At 38.7% G+C, this 22297-nt stretch overlaps 1 protein-coding gene across 2 annotated transcripts in view; it reads right to left on the minus strand.

Moving 5' to 3' along the window:
• The window catches only part of fam204a (family with sequence similarity 204 member A), a 77397-nt gene that overhangs the window by 9610 nt on the left and 45490 nt on the right, over positions 1 to 22297 (minus strand). For both annotated transcript variants that reach the window (XM_060842459.1, XM_060842460.1), the window contains exon 8: positions 1985 to 2091. In XM_060842459.1, the coding sequence (XP_060698442.1) occupies positions 1985 to 2091 (107 nt within the window). The remainder of the gene's footprint in view (positions 1 to 1984; positions 2092 to 22297) is intronic.

Consider the following 22297-nt stretch of genomic DNA (forward strand, 5'->3'; position numbering starts at 1 on the left):
TGTGAATATGGGAGTGTGTGTGTGTTGTCTGGGGTGGAGGGTTGCAAATGTCTGTGAGAGAGAGTGTATGTGTGTGTGTGTAGAGTGGTCTACGTCTGAGAGAGGATGCATGTGAGAGTGTGCATGTCTGTAAGGGTGTGTGTGTGTGTCTATGTATACATGTGCCCATGTGTATGTATGTGTATAGGGGTGTGTGTGGGAGGAGGGTCTGTGCGTGTGTATAGTACAATGGCAGTTCAATTTCAGTTTCAGTTGCATCACACTGTAAACTTTTGCTTCCAACTAATTTTCCATTCTTAATTCTCAAACCCCACTTCCTATAAAACCAACGGTCACACTGTTAACTTTAATATTTATTCATAAAAATGTTTTCTTTATATTTCTGATTAGCTTTTGCTTTTTATTAATTTTGTGCTCATTTTTTTTTAATATCCTGTCCAATCTTCTGATGTACAATCTAGTTCTCTGTGCTTCCACAATACATACACTTCAGCCAATCAGGAATGAGGAGAGTGGAATATCAAACAAACAGACATTTTTGGCTAATATAGACAAATCTAATAGACAGAGCATGTATCAAATTTAAGTACTGATTTTAAGAGTGAAATTTCAAAGTTAAACGTAATTATAGAAGACACTTAAATGGTGACTGCATGTCAGAAAAAAAATTGTGACAAAACCAGTTCTGTGAATATTCTATCCCATCACATCCTGCAAATTATCGAGGAGAAGGTGAGGGCTGCAGATGCTGGAGAGTCAAAGTCGAAAAGGGTGGCACTGAAAAAGCACAGCAGGTCAGGCATGGTCAGGCGTGGGCGGCACGGTGGCACAGTGGTTAGCACTGCTGCCTCACAGCGCCAGAGACTTGGGTTCAATTCTCGCCTCAGGCGACTGACTGTGTGGAGTTTGCACGTCTCCCCGTGTCTGCGTGGGTTTCCTCTGGGTGCTCCGGTTTCCTCCCACAGTCCAAAGATGTGCGGGTCAGGTGAATTGGCCATGCTAAATTGCCCGTAGTGTTAGGTAAGGGGTAAATGTAGGGGTAGGGGTATGGGTGGGTTGCGCTTCAGCGGATCAGTGTGGACCGAAGGGCCTGTTTCCACACTGTAAGTAATCTAATCTAAAACATTAAAGGAGCAGGAGATTCACCATTTCAGGCATAAGCTCTTCATCAGGAATGTGGAGGGGGAAGGGGGATAAGAGGTAAATGGGGGGTTGGGGATGAGGGGGAAGATAGGTGGGAAGGAAATTGATGGATTCAAGTGCAAGGTAATTATGATAGATGGGTGGGGAGGGTGGAGTGGATAAGTGGGAAGGAAGATGAAAAGGAAGGACAGGTCAAGAGGGCTGTGCAGAGTTGGAGGGATGGGTCTGGAATGAGATGGGGATGGAAGGGAGATTTGGAACCAGTGAGGTCGATATTGATGGTTGAGGTACCACTCTTTTCAACCCTGCAAAATATCAACTAGATTTTCATAGAGAGATGACGGAGGATTTTCACAGAGAGATGATTTCAGTTTCCAATAGGTGTCAGCAAAAGTGTTAGGTAAAAGTACTTTCTAAAGTGTGGCAAATACCTGTGCCTTCTGCTCTCTCCTGCACCTCCCCAAATATTCTGAGGTGTGCTGCTCTTGTCCTCAAATTTGAAAACAGGTCAGGATACGTGAAACGTGCTGGGACCTGAACTCAGGTTTTTGTTTGCCTCCAGTCATGTAAAAAAACATATACTTCAACCCATACAAAAACTGCACGTTACAAATTAATGCAGTATATTTGATCTTCTGAAAGGATGATGGACTAAAGCAGCTACCATTTTTTCTAAAATGTCTGGTGCAGTCCATTAATCCAAAGCTCACAGTTAAACTCAAATGCCAGCTGAAAATGATGCTTAAAGGTAACAAGTAACAGATGAAACATTCCTGTTGTATTGATTATTGTGCAAATTCAACAGAAAGTGTTTGAAGTTAATTGGTAAAGAATGACTCACCCCCAAGCAAGTTGCTTCTTCTTTTGGGCCTGCTGAGAAGCTTCAGTCTCTTGTTTGACTTTTGCAAAATCACGACATTTGATGGCCTTGGCAATTTTCACACCCAACTATTGAAAGATCAAAGAGAACGAGCAAGTGAGGGAGAAGGGATGGCAAGATAAAGGTGTTTTATCTCCAACTTTTTTAAACCTAAATTTAAATATCGCCTTTGCAGCCAGCTGACCACAATAGGGTGGATGTTAAGAGTTTCTTCACCCAGGAGGGCCTTGTGTCTTTCTCACCTGCTTCGCCCAGCTGCCTGCATAAACCTGATGCTGACTTGAAAGTCCTACTGCTGCTGCAAAGAGTAAGGTGAAGCTGGGAATCTGGCAGATTGACCACTACCTCCAGTCTCTTCCCTGATGAAGGTTGCAGGTCCAGCCCTATATGCCCTCGGTTTTCAAACTGATCCAAAACAATTCCAACAAACATGATTTTCCTCATTCACATCTATACATAGCAAAGCTTCACAAGGCAGCGTGGTGGCTCAGTGGTTAGCACTGCTGCCTCACAGCACCAGGAACCGGGGTTCGATTCCCGCCTCGGGCAACTGTGTGGAATTTGCACATTCTCCCAGTGTCTGCGTGGATGTGGTCCGGTTTCCTCGCATAGCACCAAAGATGTGCAGCTTAGGTGAATTGGTCATGCTAAATTACCACAGAGTTAGGTGCATTCGTCAGAGGTAAACATGGGGAATGGGTCTGGGTGGGTTACTCTTTGGGGGGTCGGTGTGGACTAGTTGGACTGAAGGACCTGTTTCCACACTGTAGGGAATCTAATCTACTCCTGCAGTTTTCACAATAATCCTTAATGCAAAATGAGATTACAGAATATGTTTAATCCAAAACTGAAAGAAATTCATGCCAAAGTGCAAATTGTACACAAAACTGATATTGCAGCCGCAGGCATAATACATTAAACTTTTAACTGAAGTTTCTGCAAGCATCCACACCAAGCAATATTTTGTTTTTGTGGTAGCTTCAGGGGAATGGTGATGAAGAAAACCACAAGTTGAAAGCTGAGTCAATCGTGAAACTAGTTTTTTAAAACCACAAAGCAGAAGAAGATCTGTTACAGGCAGTTAAGGTGAATGGCCTGCAGTCTAATATGACAAATGGATTATGACTCAGCCGTCACTGATGTAGTTCTACCCAACAATTATTTCATACTATTTTCCCTTCCTGACCATAGCACAGTACCTTCCATGTATCTTAATTGACACTGTTCAAAGCTAAACTACTGTGGATGCAGGTATTATTCAATTTAGCATGTATTTTGTTTACTTTTTTTGATTTGCCATAAGATGTTTTGTTCTGTTTGTTCCGTGGATGTGGATGCTTTGGCAACTTACATCTATAACACAAATAATATTTATAAATTATGCTGTTATCCTAAATTGGGTTAAGGAGGTAACTGTGGTGGGTAACATTGATGGTGAAGGAAATGAATGCAAAGGTCATGCAAACTGCTTTCTCCTGGATGTTGTTAAGCTGCTTGAGTACTGTAGGAGCTGCACTCATCTAGGCAAGTGGAGAATATTCCATCACTCTTCTTACTTGTACCTTATACATGATGGAAGGGTTACGAGAGTCAAGAACAGAGTTACAAACAGCAGAATCTTCAGCTTTTGATTTGCTCTTGTATGCACAGTATGTATATGACACACCAAGTCCAGTTTCAGCTATTTTGTAATGCCCAGGTTGTTGATAGTTGCAATTTTAATGATGGTAATGTTATGTTAAGAGGTGAATAGTTAGTTTCTTTTTCTCATTGCCTGGCACTTGTATGGCATGAAAGTTACTTGCTACTTAACATCATAAGCTTGAATGTTGTTAAGGTCTGGCTGCATTTCAATATGGACTGCTTCAGTATCAGAGCAGTTGTAAATGGTACAGAAGAATTGTGCATTCATTACATGTACACAATCCTTCATCTGAAATTCCAAAATCCGAAAAGATCTGAAATCTGAAATTCTTTTCGTGGAGTGTGGAGCATCATTTTGGCATGCAAACAGGCGACCCAACTCCACACCCACTTGAACCACATCACTCAGATGTGACTTGGCTGCATAGCCCAGCATTGGTAGGCGTCAATTGTGTCTCAGTGCTCGTACTATTTACACGTGTCTGCTGTTAGGTAATTGTTTTTATTTCACTGTGAAAATGTAATTTATTCTGAAATCCAAAAATTCCCGAATTCCGACAATCGACTGGCCCTAAGGATTCTGGATAAGGGCCTGTGTACTTGTAGTGAACAACTCCACTTATGATCTAATAATAAGAAGAGGTCATTGACAAAGCAAGTGGTGGTGGTTTGAACTAAAACACTACCCTAAAGAACTCCTACAGCAATATCTAGGGGCTACCATTCTCTCTAGCTCTGAACTACTAACTCTTGTTTCATGTCATCTGTCTGGTCTTCTCCTTATCACAAGTTTTTCCTTTTGTTCTTTTCCCTTCTGTCTCTCTTTTCACATGCTTAAAACCCACACCGTTTTGTAAATTTTCTTATTTCTGGTGAAAGGTTATTTACCTGAAATGTTAAACGTTTCTTTTTCCTAAGATGTTGATAACTTGCTATTGCCAGAATTTACTGATTTAATCCAAGATTGTATTTATGCAGACTCTATTTAATTCTTGATAATCAACTATTTTTTATATTTTCATCCTTATCTCCTCTTCCAGGTCTTCTCAGGTCACGCAAAGTATTTAAGGCATGTGACAATATCCTCAGTTTCTATTTGTTGCACTATTTAGCTTGCTGCTACATGTGAGAGATTAGCCTGAGGCAATTCTGTAGAAAGTAACTTCTCAAGGAAAGTATCTGGCATCGCACGTTGGCATCCGTCTCCGAAAACTTTGTTCGTAAGAAGTAATTGCAGGCAGAAACCTGTTTACACAACCTACAGTAATAATGATTGTGTTATGGAATTGCTACCCCCCCCACCCAACCTCCCTAGTCTGCTCCAACTCTACAACTCCTCCAGAATTCTCTATTTCTCTGATAATGGCTGATTGTGCATACCAGCACCCCCCCCCCCACCCCACCCCGCCCTTTAACAGAATCAGAGGATGCTTACAATTCAGGAGGAAGCCATTGTATGTGTTATGTCCATACTGTTTCTCTGGAACAGCATCTCACCTCATCCTGTCCCTGCCTTTTCCTTGTAGCACTGCTAATTTCTTTGTTACCGGATAACTATTTAATTGTCTTTCAAAGGTCTTTCACTCTCAGGCAGAGATGGAAGAACCACAACCTTTTAAGTATTTAGATAAGTACTTGAAGCCTTCAGAAATGAGATAACAAGAGTTTAGAGACAGTATATTCCTGTTAGGGTGAAAGGAAAGGCTGGTAGGTGTAGGGAATGCTGGATGACTAGAGAAATTGAGGGTTTGGTTAAGAAAAAGAAGGAAGCATATGTCAGGTATAGACAGGATAGATCGAGTGAATCCTTAGAAGAGTATAAAGGCAGCAAGAGGTAAATCAGGAGGGCAAAAAGGGGACATGAGATAGCTTTGGCAAGTAGAAAAATCCAAAATCTCAAGTTATTTATTGACAGAATGAAGCTACAAGACTGCACGGTTTGGAACAAGATTTTTTAACCACACTTAAGTCAAACAAAGTAAATTCTAATTACTATTATATTTAATCACTCAGATTTTAAAATCCAAAGTCAACATTAATTAATCATGAATTAACAGGTAAATTGCTGTCAGGCATAGACTAAGTTACACATTAAATGACAGGATCAAATCAGAAATATCTCATGAACTGGCTCAGCAGTTGGTTCAGCTTAAATGTCATCAATGTCAGACTCAAAGTCCCTTAAAACTCAGAGTTGAATCTTAACTTTTTTCTGGCAAAGTCCAAAGTTGTAACAAGTTTTTTTGCTGGGGTTGCCTAGCACGTTCTCTTGCTGTACCTTTAACTCACCTCATTAATTACTGGCGACACCTCTCTCACGTTATATGCCCCATCTTACAATGCATCATTTTCACAACAGCTCACCTCTCAGTGGATAGCATAGAATTAAATGGCACATTATCTTTAAAAATATGCTGTGCATCCAGACAAGTACTACAGCTGCCCGACATGGGTCCTGATATTTGCCCCAGATTTAACAGCTGCTGTCAATGTGGAACTTCCTCTTTTCTTTGAACCATCAGTGGAAGCCATGACACCAGATCATGCCAGAGTGGTCTGAGATACCACCTGGGTTAACACAGTCTCAGCCATCTGGTCAAATGCACAAGATCAACATTGTTCTCCACTCTGCCAGTGTAAGGTCCATTATCTTCTTTCTGGTACCTCACACTCAGTCTATGTAATTTCACTGTAATTCCCAGAAAAGCTCATGTTCTACCACGCTCACTGTAGCCTGCAACCTCTTTCCACCCCAATCCAGGACAGCATTAACCCTACATGCCCTCTGTGCTTCCCAGTCAGTAGCTCAGGACACCCTCCACTTGCATCAATCATTATAGCCACACTACTCACTTTCATTCTCTCAGTTTATGAGGACAATAGGGCAGAAAGGGTCAAAATGAGATGTGGTGCTGAATGACATTCAGCTCCTCATTCCTTTTGTGGAAAGGATCCTGACTCTGACTACTTGGGCAGGGCCTGGACCAGTATCAGAGACTGGCCTTGACTTAATATGCTGGGGAGCCAGATTGAAGGCTATGCTCCTTGACTTTATGGAGGCCTGATACCAACTGTAATAATTGTGTATCTACACTAAACAACAAGGCAAAACAGCAGTAGTATGAACCCGATTTCTCTGGCTAAAGATGAAAGGGGCAAGACAAGGCAAAACAAGTTAGGGATGCTGCAAGCATCCAAGTAAGCTCAGAGAGAATGACAGCAAGCAAAGATGCTTGTTGTGTGTCCCTGAGAGCACAGTACCCTTGTTGCAACATTACAATGAGACTTGCCAGTGTCATATGACACAGCACTGAAATGCAGAAGCAATGGGTAACATTGCTGCCATGTGGATCATGAGCTTGCCAGTGCACTAGAGGTCTTTATCATCCAAGGCAACACAAACCAGAAAAGAAACATCTTCAAAAGAGACATTCATTTTCAGCATCTCTAAACGAGCTGGAGGACAGCAAGCACAAATATTGGAATGAGCAGGCAGAAAGTTGAACATCCAAACATTACCCTCTTTAAACATTACCCTACCAGTTATTTTCCTACATTAAAAAGTACAAGTATCCTTAAGACTTACAAATGATTGAACTTCATCCTCCAAACCAGTGTTTTTGTCCGTGTGAATTTCCACATGAAAAGTAGGAGATACCCAGGAGTGAGATGTCTGAAAGCTTCAGATAACATTTCAACTGGAGGATCCCAATTTTTTTTGCTGAGCATTTCAACTCAACCCATCCCACCCAATACCACATTGGAGGATCACGTTCCATGCATTTTCCTTTTATTGAAAGAATTTTACATAATTAGTTTAGATAAAACTTGTAACCCAGAAAATTTTAATTCTGCGCTGTTCTCTTCAAGATTGTCCCTTGAGATAGGGGATGACTTTCTTCCACTGCAATGTTAAGGTACAGACATGATTAAAAAGTTCGATGCTGGATCACTCACCCACCAGAATTAAAATAGCTAACGTGATGGAACTGAAATTTTCTGGGTTACAAGTTTAATCTAAACTAATTATGTAAAATTCTTTCAATAAAAGGAAAATGCATGGAACATGATCCTCCAATGTGGTATTGGGTGGGATGGGTTGAGTTGGAATGCTCAGCAAAAAAATTGGGATCCTCCAGTTGAAATGTTATCTGAAGCTTTCAGACATCTCCTCACTCCTGGGTATCTCCTACTTTTCATGTGGAAATTCACACGGACAAAAACACTGGTTTGGAGGATGAAGTTCAAACATTTGTAAGTCTTAAGGATACTTATATATTTTAATATAGGAAAATACACACTGACAAGTACAAAGGAAGTTCACCAATGAAAATATGTTACAACCATTATGTTTTTAAATTGCTGCTCTTTAAATTTTATTCATAAATTTATGAATACTTAGTGAGAAAAATTTCCTATATACCAGTGAACAACAAAATGTCAAAAAGAATGATCATGAGATCATGTCTGCCTTTAAAATGCCAATATCGTCTCAAATCAGGCCACAAGCTGACAATTCTTCACTGACTGCCATTCAATAGGTGCTATTTTTAAAAGTGATTAAGTCTATGCTTGTGGTTGTCTCTTCTAATGAGTTGCCTTTTTTTCTGTGTACTTCATAATGTTCCTCAACTCAAATATATAATCAAGAAATATCATTCAAGAACTGGGGTAGAACGGCGGCTCATTGGTTAACACTGCAGCCTCACAGCACCAGGGACCCGGGTTCGATTCCAGCCTCGGGTGACTGACTGTGTGGAGTTTGCACATTCTCCCCGGTTTCCTTCCACAGTCCAAAGATGTGCAGGTTAGGTGAATCGGTTATGCTGAATTGCCGATAGTGTTAGGTGCATTAGTCAGAGGGTCTGGATGGGTTACTCTTTGGAGGGTCGGTGTGGACTTGTTGGGCCGAAGGGCCTGTTTCCATACTGTAGGGAATCAATCTAATCAAAAACTCTCAATACTGTACCATGAAGCCAGGGATAGGTTAACTGTTTGAAGATATATGTTGGCTCCGTTAGCTCGATTAAGCTAGCTTCAAATTCCCAGATTGGCATGTTTCTTATGTATAATATACCTTGAAAATGCTGTAAAGAGAATTCTTCATTTGAAATGAGACAGGTTTACCTGCAAAGACAGTAGCTGATTCGCCTGAGGCTGGGAACAGGGCAAGTAATAAATAAGATGCCCAGTCAGAATGTTCTTAATTGTATGTTCAGTCATTCAAAACACAAGATTGTACAGCTGTGATCAAGCTAGTATTTAACAAACATGACTATCCTGTAGTGCACTGAGATTTTTAATTCCCTTTGGATTTTACCACAAAAGCAAAGATTTCAAACTATTCAAGTTCAACATTAGTAAAATATTCAATATGAATTTGGATTTTTCAACATCTTATGATTTGACTTACGCTACACTGATTTAATGGCACTATTATAACAGGCTGCTTAATTTCACAATCTACTACATATGTTTTAAAGACTTTGGTAAACAATGAATGTTGCTACATAGGCCTGAAGCTAATGGTCAAGGTAATATTGTGTCACATCATCCTGAAAATCTAAAAAACTGGCACAGCCTCGATGGAAATGGAGGGTGGGGAGGACAGAGTCTGAGCATGCAGTAAAAGAACTGAACTCCAAAGGCTTTTTATCACTGTATTTCAGGAACCAAGGGCGTAAAATGTTCTAATTTGGGTTATATTAAAAGCCATAAAAGGTCTTTCAAAAAGATTAATGGTACTTTCTTGGATTGAAGATAAGGGTTTTAGCTGGCTGGAAATACATGGCTTTTGCTGGGCCCTTGAGGCATTCATCTATACAGCCACTTGGAAGATTTGTAAAAGCGTCTGCATAACCTGCAGCTAATGAACAGTAAAGATTTTTTTTCCAATATTCTGACAATTTAATATAAAAATTACTACTAAATCCATCAAGAGAAAAACAATGCAAAAATGTTTAATAATAACTCAGGTTGGATTGGTGGCCTTTTAAAATAAACATTTTTGTAGTAGAAACTCTACTGTGATTTGTGTATTAAATTATGTTATCAGTTCAGTCTGCAGTTTCCTTGATTGTCTTTACTGGAGCTCTGCATTAATGTCTATGCAAGTTACCTAGGAGACCAAACAGATCAAAGAGACAAAACTCCACTGTCTGATTAATCAGCCTACAAACGGCTTATTTTTTTGCCTTCATGCAAGTATGAAAATTAGATTCTGGGAACCGTACATTGTGCAGATTTGTTCATTCTTATCAGAACAAAGCATGCAGCAGCTTATTTCATGGATCACTGGCACAGTCGTCAATGCAACACTGAGCAGGTGACAGCTCTTCATTTCGTAGGTTGAGCAAAATTAGTGAAATTCAGTGTAAATTAGCCTTTCATCTTGTAGGTAATACGGCAGATTTTCAATTTCCAGTGTCTGAATGCTAAAAAGTCTAAAATGTTCTTCTTTTCCCACCCCCATTCCTTCTGACAAACACATAGCTCGTCCCCATGTTTTGCAATGTTCTTTATCTCAGCTCTTCCAAGTGAGAAAAAGCTTATTAGTTCTCTTTGAACTTCAATCGCATTTACAACAACAGTTTTATAAGCTAATTAGAAAAACAGATTAATTAATGAGTAACTAGTAATAAAATGGCAATCAGGAAGAAAGAAACAGAGGGTGCTAAGCTTCAACTACCACCAATTAATACCTCATTACAAACAAATTATATATGTATTTTGCTGTGGGCTTCAATTTACTGAAAAAATGGCTGCAATTAAAAAGAGAAAACATGTTGCTTAATTAAACTGCAAAAAATCAATAGTATAAAAAAAAGGCTTTGCCTACCTCGGCAATTAGTAGAATACAATAAAACTAATTCTATCGCTTGACTTTCTTAGCTCATTAATTGAAGCTCAATATCATGCTCCAGTAATTTAAGACCAAAAACACAAGTGTTAGTGTCTCTCTTGCTCAAAATGTGTTCTGAAAAAACAAATCATCCATTACACTTTCCTGTCTGATAAACCAAGAGCTCAATAACTTGAAATAACAGTGTAGAAACTTGCATAACATAATAAATCCACTACCTAGTGGTCACCTTCATGAACCTGACTGTGTATAAAACTCACAATTAATTGACGGTCCAAACACAAAATTATCGTGTTTGAAATACAACCATAATGGCATATTTATAGGAGTACTGCACTGTAATGCAGAGTACAACTACATGAATGGGTTTTGTAAAGGTTTGAGCAGGTAGCAACTATTTTAGCAAATAGCTTTAGTTCACTGTATACTAATTAGCCCAAAAGCATCTACATAATTTATGTAAGATATTCCTGCAACAGGAAGAGTTACTTGACATGTACAAAAGACCAAAAACAAAACCACAATAATTAGCCATTCTAACATTCAAAACCTGTAAACTGTTATCTCCAGGTCAAATACTTAGATATTTCTCATGTCAATCATATTTTGCCAAAGCTCTCATTTGATCAAAAAAAACAAAATCAAATGAATCACTAGATTGCTGAACTTAGCTGATAGAAGACTGCAAATATAATGCAAGAACTAAAAATAATTGACAGCCCTACAATATACTTGAAGACAAATTGATAATTTGCATTAATTTTGAATAATGAATTAAGATCATCTCTATATCTTCTTTAGAAACAGGATTCAGATTGTCACATTCAAGACATATGGAACATTGCCTTCAACTGACATGTACCTGTATAAACTAAGAAATGCAGAATCTGGTGTAGTTCAGAACCTAGACTAATTCTCACCTTGATTTCATACTTTTACTGCACAGAAGAAATCTGTGCATATATACAAACACATGAGCACATGGCTCTATCTACCAGACAGTTATAAATCCTTCTAAAAAGGATGTGAACAGGACTATGAGATCTCCCAGAACATTTCATAAGGTTCAACATTTGAGATTAAAAAGGTTTCCAGCTGAAGCCCTCAGAAGTAATCGAATTTGACTTCAGACATGGCTGGAGTCATATTAAACACAGAGCAAAGCTCAAACAGCTTAAGACTACTCAAGGCAGCTCTGCAATCTTCTGAGGATATATGCTGGAGACTTGACTCCTCAGTTGCTGAACTACTTTTATGCAGATGCAAACTGGTTTGCAATCATATCGACAATGTTTAGGAATTCTACAACATAACTACTCAAGCTGAAACAATTACAAGTAATAACATTTTGATATTTCAACCAAATTTGTTTTGCCATTCTCTATTTTCAAAATCCCTTTATCTCAATCATCACAAATATAAAACAAAGAGATAGAAGCAGGAACTCCTCAAATCTGTTCAACTATTTAATAAGTTAATTGTTAATCTTCCATCTCAACTTGACTTTCCAGCCCTATTCTCAAAGCCCTCAATTCCCTGTGTCCAAAAATTAATCTCAGTCTTCAGTACACTCAGTATCTGAGCACCCATAGCTCTCGTGCAGCCCATGAATAGAATTATAGAGCCCTATTTCAACCTGTTCAAAAACATCCACTTTTACAGAGTTAAGATCAGGCCTATACTCCAAAATAACTAACCACTTGGAGGTAGAGTTTCCATCATTGACAATCCAGGTGAAAATTGCTCTCTTATTTCAAACTGAAGATATGATTCAAGTTTTCGTTCATGTTTATTTGTATAATTGTAAAGATAGGAATCTTTCACAACCCAACAAAATTGAGCAGCAATTTTGAATTTTAAATTTTAAAAAAATCCTTGATTTATTTTAAAATGGTTAACTGCTGCAGTTTATTTGGTAAGGCTAGAATGGATTTACGCCAATCCTTCATGGCATCATCTAAGCGCAAGCCACGACTGATGCTGAAAACCTGATTCGGTGTTGTGTACGCATCACTTCCATGTTATCAGCAAGGCAATGAGGAGGCTAGTATCATATATGTAATGTATGCAGACAGGAGTTGTTTTTTGCTAGTGAATTAATGGGAAATTTTAAAAATATTTAAAAATCAGTGAAAACTAATGAAGTACATTCCCCTAATGTAAGTTTATATCCTAAAGGAACTTAAGAGTTAATTTAGGATAAATAGTCTGTACAAGACTAGTTTATCAGAAATTTCTATTCAATTTTTTTAACTGTTTTCTTAAATAATTAATACTGAGAGTCAATATACTCTATAGAACAGAATTAGTTTACCCAAATGTATGGAACCTATAATTAGACATAAAGCAATTGGTATGTATCTAATTCTTACCTCAAGCTACAGTATTGTTAATATGACCAGAGTATATTCCTGTGCTTTTTGTATTGATTTGCAATATGTTCTGTAAAGTGGTTGGTTTTAATGATCAGATGGCATAAAACATGCAACATGCTAATACAGAACAAACATCAGAGAATAAGATCAAAGTGGCTGCCACACATGAAGCAGAACAAGTGAAAGGAAAATATTCATGTTCTTAGGGAAGAATGTTCACGATATAACAATTAAATCTTTTAGAAAACACAAGAAGTTAAATAAATTTCAGAAGAAGATCATACTTATGAATTATTTGTAAAATTAGGCAGCACTACTGCTAGCACATCCTCAGAGTAATTACTCACAGTGAATCAGAGAAGAATTTTAGTGTATCAGTGAAATTGTTTACATGCAGTGTGCAAGAATTTAAATTTTTAATTACATTTATAATTGAGAATCAGTAAAGAAATCTGGCTTAATAAATATCTCTCTGACCTAAATGACATGAATTTATTTTCTTTACAATAATATCTTAAAAATTTAACATTTTAGTTATGGCTCTATTTATGTAATAGTTGGCATAGAATGAAAGAAGCATACAGTAAAGCCATTCTGTCAAAACTCTTGTTGGAATTTGTATCATTCCCTGAACATTTCAGGCTAGTTACATACGACCCACTTTGGGGACCACTAAGCTTGAATACGTTCAACCAGCAGGTCAAAAGTATCTTCCATTTGTCAACAAACAGTGTATTACCTGTATCTTTGCTCTGCTAAAGTTGCTTGAAGCTCAGCATTTTGAATATCTTTTATAAACTCTTTAGTGAAATTGAGAGATTAATAATTCAATACTGATCTGGATCTGTCCCCATTCCATTGGAAAGATTAAAGTTCGTATATAACTAATTTAGGCTTGGTTATAGTTAGGAAGGAGATGCAGCTTGTCTCAAATTATTAAGATCAGATGTGAAAAATATTCACCATTGAATGATAATTTAATACCTTTAAGTTACACAAAATCTGTAAATTTACTTTGGCAGGTTATTAAATGAGGTCAATATTTTTATTGTAATCAGATTGTTGCCGTGGGCTAGAGCACTCACAGACTGTATGGCACCTTTGCAGAAGCTGCAGTTATCTAAAACTACAAATCAAATGTGAAATTTGAGTTTCAGCCAAATTTCAGATGAAGAGATTGCTTCAGGCCAATAGCGATCACTTCTGATCTTAAAACACAGTCATGCAGGTAAGTTGCTGATTTCTCCCAACAGCTCAGCAAAAACCTCATCACTGCAGCAATCTTAAAATAGCACAGTAGTTATTTATCTTTTCCATTAGATATCAGTTAAAATTGAATTGAACAATCACATACCAACACAGTGTAAACGATATTTTTCAAATTATTTAGCATGAAACAATGCACATATTCCACTCGACTACTTAATTACAGTTCTGGGCCAAGCAGGTGTAGGTAAGGAACACGTTCAGTTCAGGAAATAGGATAAATAGGATGACTCCTACATCCCAGCTTTAACATGATGTATGTCCTCGGAATTATGTAGTACAAATGACAATGATGATTGTCCATTATGGGAAACACTTGAAACATTAAAATACTATAAACGATTACTAAAATGGCAGCCGTCATTGGGCTTAATTTATTCAAATACAACCATTAAATCTAAAACTGTAGTAATTGTCAAGCCATTTTGAATCAGGAGATTCTCATATTGAAAAAGAGCAAAAAGCAAAATCGCATCATTCCATACTGAAAATAAACTTTTCTTCTCATTGTTTTTTGGTGACAATAGATTAAAGAAGTTACATTCAAAGCACAGTGTATAAAATTGGAATATTACCACCTGCATACTATGATACTTAACAAGCACTGCTGCATGACTTAGGTTATCATCATTGCTGGAAACTAATTCCAGGAGGAGCTTTATTCGAACTGCTTAATTTATACAGCAATTCCATGATCTCAGTTTACCCCAAAATGCTTGACAGCCAAAGAAGCACTTTTAAAAAAATGGACAGTCATGTTCTAATGTAGGAAACACAGCAATCCATTTCCAACAATATAATGGTGACTTTATAAGCTATTTCAGTGGCAGGGGTGTAGAGCAAATGTTGGTCAACGTATGAAGGCGAACTCACCAAAATAACCAAAATGCACCCAAGTTGTGGGCTTTGACTTCTATCTGGCTGAAGCACAAGGTTCTATCACAAGCAACTTCCATAAGGTATTCAATCATGCAAAATAAGATGTTGTCACTGTATGAGAAGTTTTATCCTAAGGATTTCCCTGAAATTCTTTCTTACTGATGCCATAAATGAGTTCTAGCTATATGAGGGAACTCTTTATGCATATTTTTTCCATGTCAAATTTTGCAACACTTAAAATGCACAAGTTATCAATGTTATAAGGTCAAAACATTACTAATCGAGTAACTGTCCACATTATTCTGTTTACAATCCTGATTGTGAACTCTTGTAGTGCAGTGATAATGCCGTTACCTCTGATCCAGGTGGCCTGGGTTCCATTCCCACCTATTCTAGACATGTGCATCTCTGAACAGGTTGACTGGAAAACGACTGCATAAATAATATCTACTCATCTACAAAGTTAAAAAAAAACATGCTTGTTAACTCTCCAATTCCAGAAAGCTTTGGAAGATAGAGAGATTGTTCTTCCCCAAAAGGGAAAAGGAGCAGCACGAATAGAGGAACTATGACAGCTAATATACAACATGGAAAGGTTTTGGCCGACAGAGGTCACAAAACGCAGCAGTCAAATGTTTCATATTTATTCATAGCATTTAGGTGTTGCTGATTAGGCTAGCAATTAGTGCCCATTTCCAATAGCCTATGAGATGACAATGAGCTCCCTATTTGAACTGTTGCAGTCCTTGAGATGTAAATATACTATCAGTGCTGTTGGCAAGATCGTTCCAGGATTTTGAACAATGACAGTAAAGAACCAGCAATACAGTCCTTAATCATAATGCTGTGTGGCTTGGAGAACTTTCAGGTGATGGTATTCGATGCATCTCCTGCCATTATTCTTCTAGATAGTAGAGGTCATGGATTTGGTGTGTGCTGTCAGAGAAGCTTGCATGAATTGGTCAAACAGTCCTTGCAGACAGTAACCGTTACTACACTATTCATCAGAGATGAAGGAAGTGAATTTTGAAGGTGGTGGGTGAGGTGCCATCAAGCAGGTTGCTTTGTCCTGGGCAGTACTGAACCTATGGAGTATTCTTGAAACTGCACTCATCCAGGCAAGTGGGAAATAATACATCACACTCTTGACCTGTGTTTTGTAGATGGGGAACAGGCAGTCGGGAGACAGGAGGGGAGTTATTTGCTATAGAATTCCTCTAAACTATTCTGGTAGTCACCTCATTTATGCAGTTAGTCCAATTCAGTTTTGGTTAACTGTAACACCCAAGGAAGTTGATAATGGAGGATGATGCTGTCTATTGTACAATCATAAGAGAACAATTCCTCGATTCTGACCTTATGATGGAAGGAAACACATGGATGAAAAATCTGAAGATGATTGGGCTTAGGACATTACCCTGAAGGATTCTGCAGTAATGTCTGGGAAAAAGATGATTGAAATTCAACACAGCAACATCTTTTGTGCCAATACGCCTCCAATCAGTGGAGAGGTTTCCTCCAATTCCCACTGAGTCCAGCTTTGCCAAGCTCCCAAATGATATCAAAATGTAGTTGACCAATAAAGAAAAAATGTCTTTAGAGGGACACCCCTTCAGGAATCAAGGAGTACATCAGTGCAATCATAGAAACTTAGAGCACAGAAGGGGGAGACATTTGGCCCAGTACATCTGTGTTCATTCTTTGAAAAAACAATTTAATCCCACACCCAGCTTTCTACAATTAAAGCTGTAAACAAGTTCTCTACAGACATAAGCCAATTTCTTTTAGAAAGTTCCAGTGGACTCTGGGTGAAACTTTCTTTCCTAATCTCCCCTCTAATCCTTCTTTTAATCTCTGACTAGCCACTCACTGTTCTGCTAAGGGAAATAGGTCCTTTCCATCCACTCTACCCATATCCCTCAAAATCTTGTTTTGACTCAATCAAATCTCTGCTCATTTCTAATTTTCCAGTCTGGCAACATCTTTGTATCTACCATCTGGATCTTTTCTACACTGTTCTGCAAAGAGATGACCATAACTTTACAAAATAATGATAAAGTCACTGGATTAGTCACCTTGAAGTTCAGGTTAATGCCTGGATCTGTGGGTTTGAATCGCATCATGACATGTAGTAAAATTTGAATCCAATAAAAAAAAATCTGCAATCAAAAGCTAGCCTAATGGCAGCCATGTAACTTCGGTTGATTTTCCTTAAATCCAGGTGATTCACTGAGGTCTTTTAGGGAAGAAAATCTGTCATCGTTACCTTACAAGGCCTACCTGTGACTCCAAACCCACAGCAATATGGATAATGTTTAACAGTCCTTTGGGAAATTAGGATTGACAGATGATGCCGACATCTCAAGAACAAATAAAAGGAAGACCTCTCTTACTACATCCAGGGATGTGTTAACATGCACTCCAAGGTCCCTCAATTCCTCTACATATCTTAATATTCTCCCATTTATTGTGTATGTATTGTTTTTTTGATGTACCTCCCCAAATATATCACCTCACACTTCCCAAATGAATTCCATTTGTCACTTTTTTGTTTACCCAATTAATTTGTGTCCTCTGCAAATTTCCTGATCATATTCCCTAGGTTCAAATCCAAATCATTGATATGTATCACACCATGGGACCTAATACTGGGCCCTCTGGAAGTCTACCGACAACAACCATTCAGAATCACAGAATCCCTACATTCGGCCCATTGAGTCCACACTGACCCACTGAAGAACATCCTCCCCACACCCAGCTCCTACCCTATCCCTATAATCCTGACTTTCCCGTGAGTAATCCACTAGCCTCAACTTCCCTGGACACTATGGCCAATTTAACATGGCCAAGGCACTAACCTGCACGTCTATGGATGTGGGAGGAAATCACAGCACACAGAGGAAACCCATGCAGACACAGGGAAAATATGCAAACTCCGCATAAACAACCACTGAGCCACGATAATCGCAAAAACAGCCAGCAGCTATTGCTGAGAAATCAGAGTTGACGCTTTGAGTCCGGTGAACCTTCCTCAAAACAGCCAGACCTGCTGAGCTTTTCCATCAACTTCCATTTTTGTTTCCGATTTACATCATCCACAGTTCTTTCAGTTTTTATTCAGCAACTATTGCTATTTGTTTTGTGTCACTGAATCAATTTTATTTTCCATGGATTCTCCTGGATTCCATGGTTTTCTTATTTGGTAACCAGTTTGTCATATGAGACCTTACCAAAAGTCTTGCTAAAATCCATGAGGATGACATCAAATTCATTATGTTCATCAATCCTTTATTATCTCCTTAAAAAACTCAAACAAGTTAGTCAAACACAACCATCGCTTTAAGCCAAATGGACTGCTTTTATTTCTTCTTACCTAAGGTGACAGTTTATAGAGTCATAGTGACGGGCAGCATGGAAACAGACCCTTCGGTCCAACCCATCCATGCCGGCCAGATATCCCAACCCAATCAATCCCACCTGCCAGCACCCGGCCCATATCCCTCCAAACCCCTCTTATTCACATACTCATCCAGATGCCTCTTAAATGTTGCAATTGTAGCAGCCTCCACCACTTCCTCTGGCACCTCATTCCATACACCCTCTGCATGGAAAAGTTGCCTCTTAGGTCTCTTTTATATCTTTCCCCTCTCACCCTAAACCTACGCCCTCTCGATCTGGACTCCCCCACTCCAGGGAAAAGACCTTGTCTATTTATCCTATCCATGCCCCTCATGATTTGTAAACCTCTCTAAGGTTACTCCTCAGCCTCATTCACTCCAGGGAAAACAGCACGAGCTTATTCAACCTCTCCCTATAGCTCAAATCTTCCAACCCTGGCACCATCGTTGTAAATCTTTTCTGAATCCTTTCTATCAGAAAGATGTTGTGAAACTTGAAAGGAGACCAGAATTGCAGGCAATATTCCAACAGTGGTCTAACCAATGCCCTGTACTCAATATTCTGACCAATAAAGGTAAGCATACCAAATGCCTTCTTCACTATCCTATCTACCTGCAATTCCACTTTCAAGAAGCTATGAACCTGCATTCAAAGATCTCTTTGTTCAGCACCACTCCCGAGGACCTTACCATTAAGTGTATAAGTCCTGCTAAGATTTGCTTTCCCAAAATACAGCACCTCATTTTTATCTAAATTAAACTCCATCTATCACTTCTCAGCCCATTGGCCCATCTCATCAAGATCCAGTCGTAATCTGAGGTAACCCTCTTCGCTGTCCACTACACCTCCAATTTTGGTGTCATCTGCAAACTTACTAACTGTACCTCTCATGCTTACATCCAAATCATTTATATAAATGATGAAAAGTAGTGGACCCAGCACCGATCCTTGTGGCACTCCACTGGTCACAGGCCTCCAGTCTGAAAAACAACCTTCCACCACCAGTCTCTGTCTTCAACCTTTGAGCCAGTTCTGTCTCCAAATGGTGAGTTCTCCCCGTATTCCATGAGATCTAAGCTTGCTAATCAGTCTCCCGTGGGGAACCTTGTCGAACGCCATACTGAATTCCATATAGATCACATCCACCATTCTGCCCTCATCTACCATTCTGCCCGCATCAATCCTCTTTGTTACTTCCTCAAAAAAACTCAATCAAGTTTGTGAGACATGATTTCCCATGCACAAAGCCATGTTAACTATCCCTAATTAGTCCTGGTCTTTCCAAATACATGTACATCCTGTCCCTCAGGATTCCCTCCAACAAGTTGCCCACCACCGACGTCAAAGCTCACTGGTCTATAATTCCCTGGCTTGTCCTTACCACCCTTCTTAAACAGTGGCACCAGATTAGCCAACCTCCAGTCTTCCGGCACCTCACCTGTGACTATCGGTGATACAAATATCTCAGCAAGAGGCCCAGTAATCACTTCCCTAGCTTCCCACAGAGTTGTAGGGTACACCTGATCAGGTCCTGGAGATTTATCTACTTTTGTGTGTTTCAAGACATCCAGCACTTCCTCCTCTGTAATATGGACATTTTTCAAGATGTCACCATCTATCTCCCTATAGTCTAGATCTTCCATATCCTTTTCCACAGTAAATATTGATATAAAATACTCGTTTAGTATCTCCCCCATCTTCTGCGGCTCCACACAAAGGTCACCTTGCTGATCTCTGAGGGGCCCTATTCTCTCCCTAGTCACCTTTTGTCCTTTATGTATTTGTAAAAACTCTTTGGATTCTCCTTAACTCTATTTGCCAAAGCTATCTCATGTCCCCTTTTTGCCCTCCTGATTTCTCTCTTAAGTATACTCCTACTGCCTTTATACCCTTCTAAGGATTCACTCGATCTATCCTGTCAGTACCTGACATATGCTTCCTTCTTTTTCCTAACCAAACCCCCAATTTCTTTAGTCATCCAGCATTCCCTATACCTACCAGCCTGTCCTTTCACGCTAACAGGAATATACTTTCTCTGGATTCTAGTTATCTCATTTCTGAAGGCTTCCCATTTCCAGCCGTCCCTTTACCTGCAAACATCTGGGTCCAATCAGCTTTTAAAAGATCTTGCCTAATACTCCCATCAAAGTTGGCCTTTCTCCAATTTAGAACTTCAACTTTTAGATCTGGTCTATCCTTTTCCATCTAAAAGTTGAGGTTCTCAATTGGGGAAAGACCAACTTTGATGGGGGTATTAGGCAAGAACTTTTAAAAGCTGATTGGGCGCAGATGTTTGCAGGTAATTGTGTCTTTCAGAACAAATTTCAACATTTTGCCATTATTCAGTTTTTCCCTCACTTCATTTTTAACAAAGATCAATAGTTCTTCGATCCTTTAGCATCACACCAGCATCCATGAGGACTGTAAAATGATGGTCAGGACATCCACTATTTCCTCTCTGCCTTCCTTTCACAGTCAGCGCTATCTGTGATCCTATCCTGGTGATCGATCAACTTTCAAGGGTATTTCCTATTTCCTAATGCAGATCACAGCTGATATCTCATACTTCTGCTCTCCTCCTCAACTATAATACCTATACCATCTCCCTCTTTTGGGAAGAGGGATACAAAGTCTTCATTAAGAACCATCTCTACACTGTGGTTTACCTATTTGGCAGTTTATGGACCCTACTTTTTCCTTAGTTATAAAATAGCTGAATTTTCCTTGATTTTATTTGCTAGTATTCTTTCATCCGCTTTCTTTCTTTCATGATTTTCTTTGTTATTTCACTCCTACATTTTCTACACTTTTGAGACTTTCCTCAGTATTGTATTCTTGATATCCAGTGGCCTCTAGATTGGACCATCCCATCCTTTTTCTTTGTGCAAACATGTTTAATCTGAAGCACTTGAATTTCCTCTGAATTCTTTGAATTCCTCACAACGCTTTAAGACTGATTTAACTTCAAGGCGGTGTCTCCAGTCCGCTTTAGTTACATGCCTCCTTAGCCAATATCTAGCAGACACGTCAAATGCTTGTTTGCAAATATCAGTGATAGTAATTTCACAGCTATTAGCCAATGATTTGTAAATTTGGCGTATAGTTATAGTTGTTTCACATCTTTTCAGATTTGTTAATGCTCAAATGCTCTGTGTGAGGATAGATGATGTATGGGAGTGCAAGGTGGTGCCATTTATTTTTGACAACGCTTTTTCTAACTTCATTAAGAGCTTAGTTTTATATTTATTAAACCAAACAGGTCAAATCTCTGCTTTTAGGGTTAATATATAAACAATTTAGGTTACCTCTAAACTTGATTGTAGAATATAAGTTGTTGCCATCAAGGATATCTCCACGTATTATATTAATTGGACTCAATTTACATATGAACTCACAAATTAAAATTTTTAGTACAACTCAAACCTTATCTTCATTATCACTAGTTGAGCACGGGAGAAGAGGTTAGAACACACAAAAAAAAACTCATTATCTTCATTATTCAAAATTTACATTCTGGTGAGCTGCCATAGAAGGCCAATGAATCATGACATTTTGATTGACAGCACGTACTCTTGCTGACATTTTGCAAGCATAGCATTTTCTCGTCAGCATTCAAAATAAGCAGGACTGAATTTCTCCTGCATGACTGAAGTAACTTATTTTCTCCTTGAAGCACAGGTGGTAAATTTTTGTCAAGGTTCCAGGAAAAAAATCTCATGTCCACATTTTGTAAATAAAGCAAAAATAATTCAATTGCATTGGAACAATCCGAGACTACTTATTGTGAATACTGCCAAATTAATGTATACCACTTGCAATCTCAGTGATCAGTGCATATTCTGTTCATCA

Source organism: Hemiscyllium ocellatum, chromosome 22 (assembly GCF_020745735.1).
Source record: "Hemiscyllium ocellatum isolate sHemOce1 chromosome 22, sHemOce1.pat.X.cur, whole genome shotgun sequence".
Lineage (NCBI taxonomy): Eukaryota > Metazoa > Chordata > Chondrichthyes > Orectolobiformes > Hemiscylliidae > Hemiscyllium > Hemiscyllium ocellatum.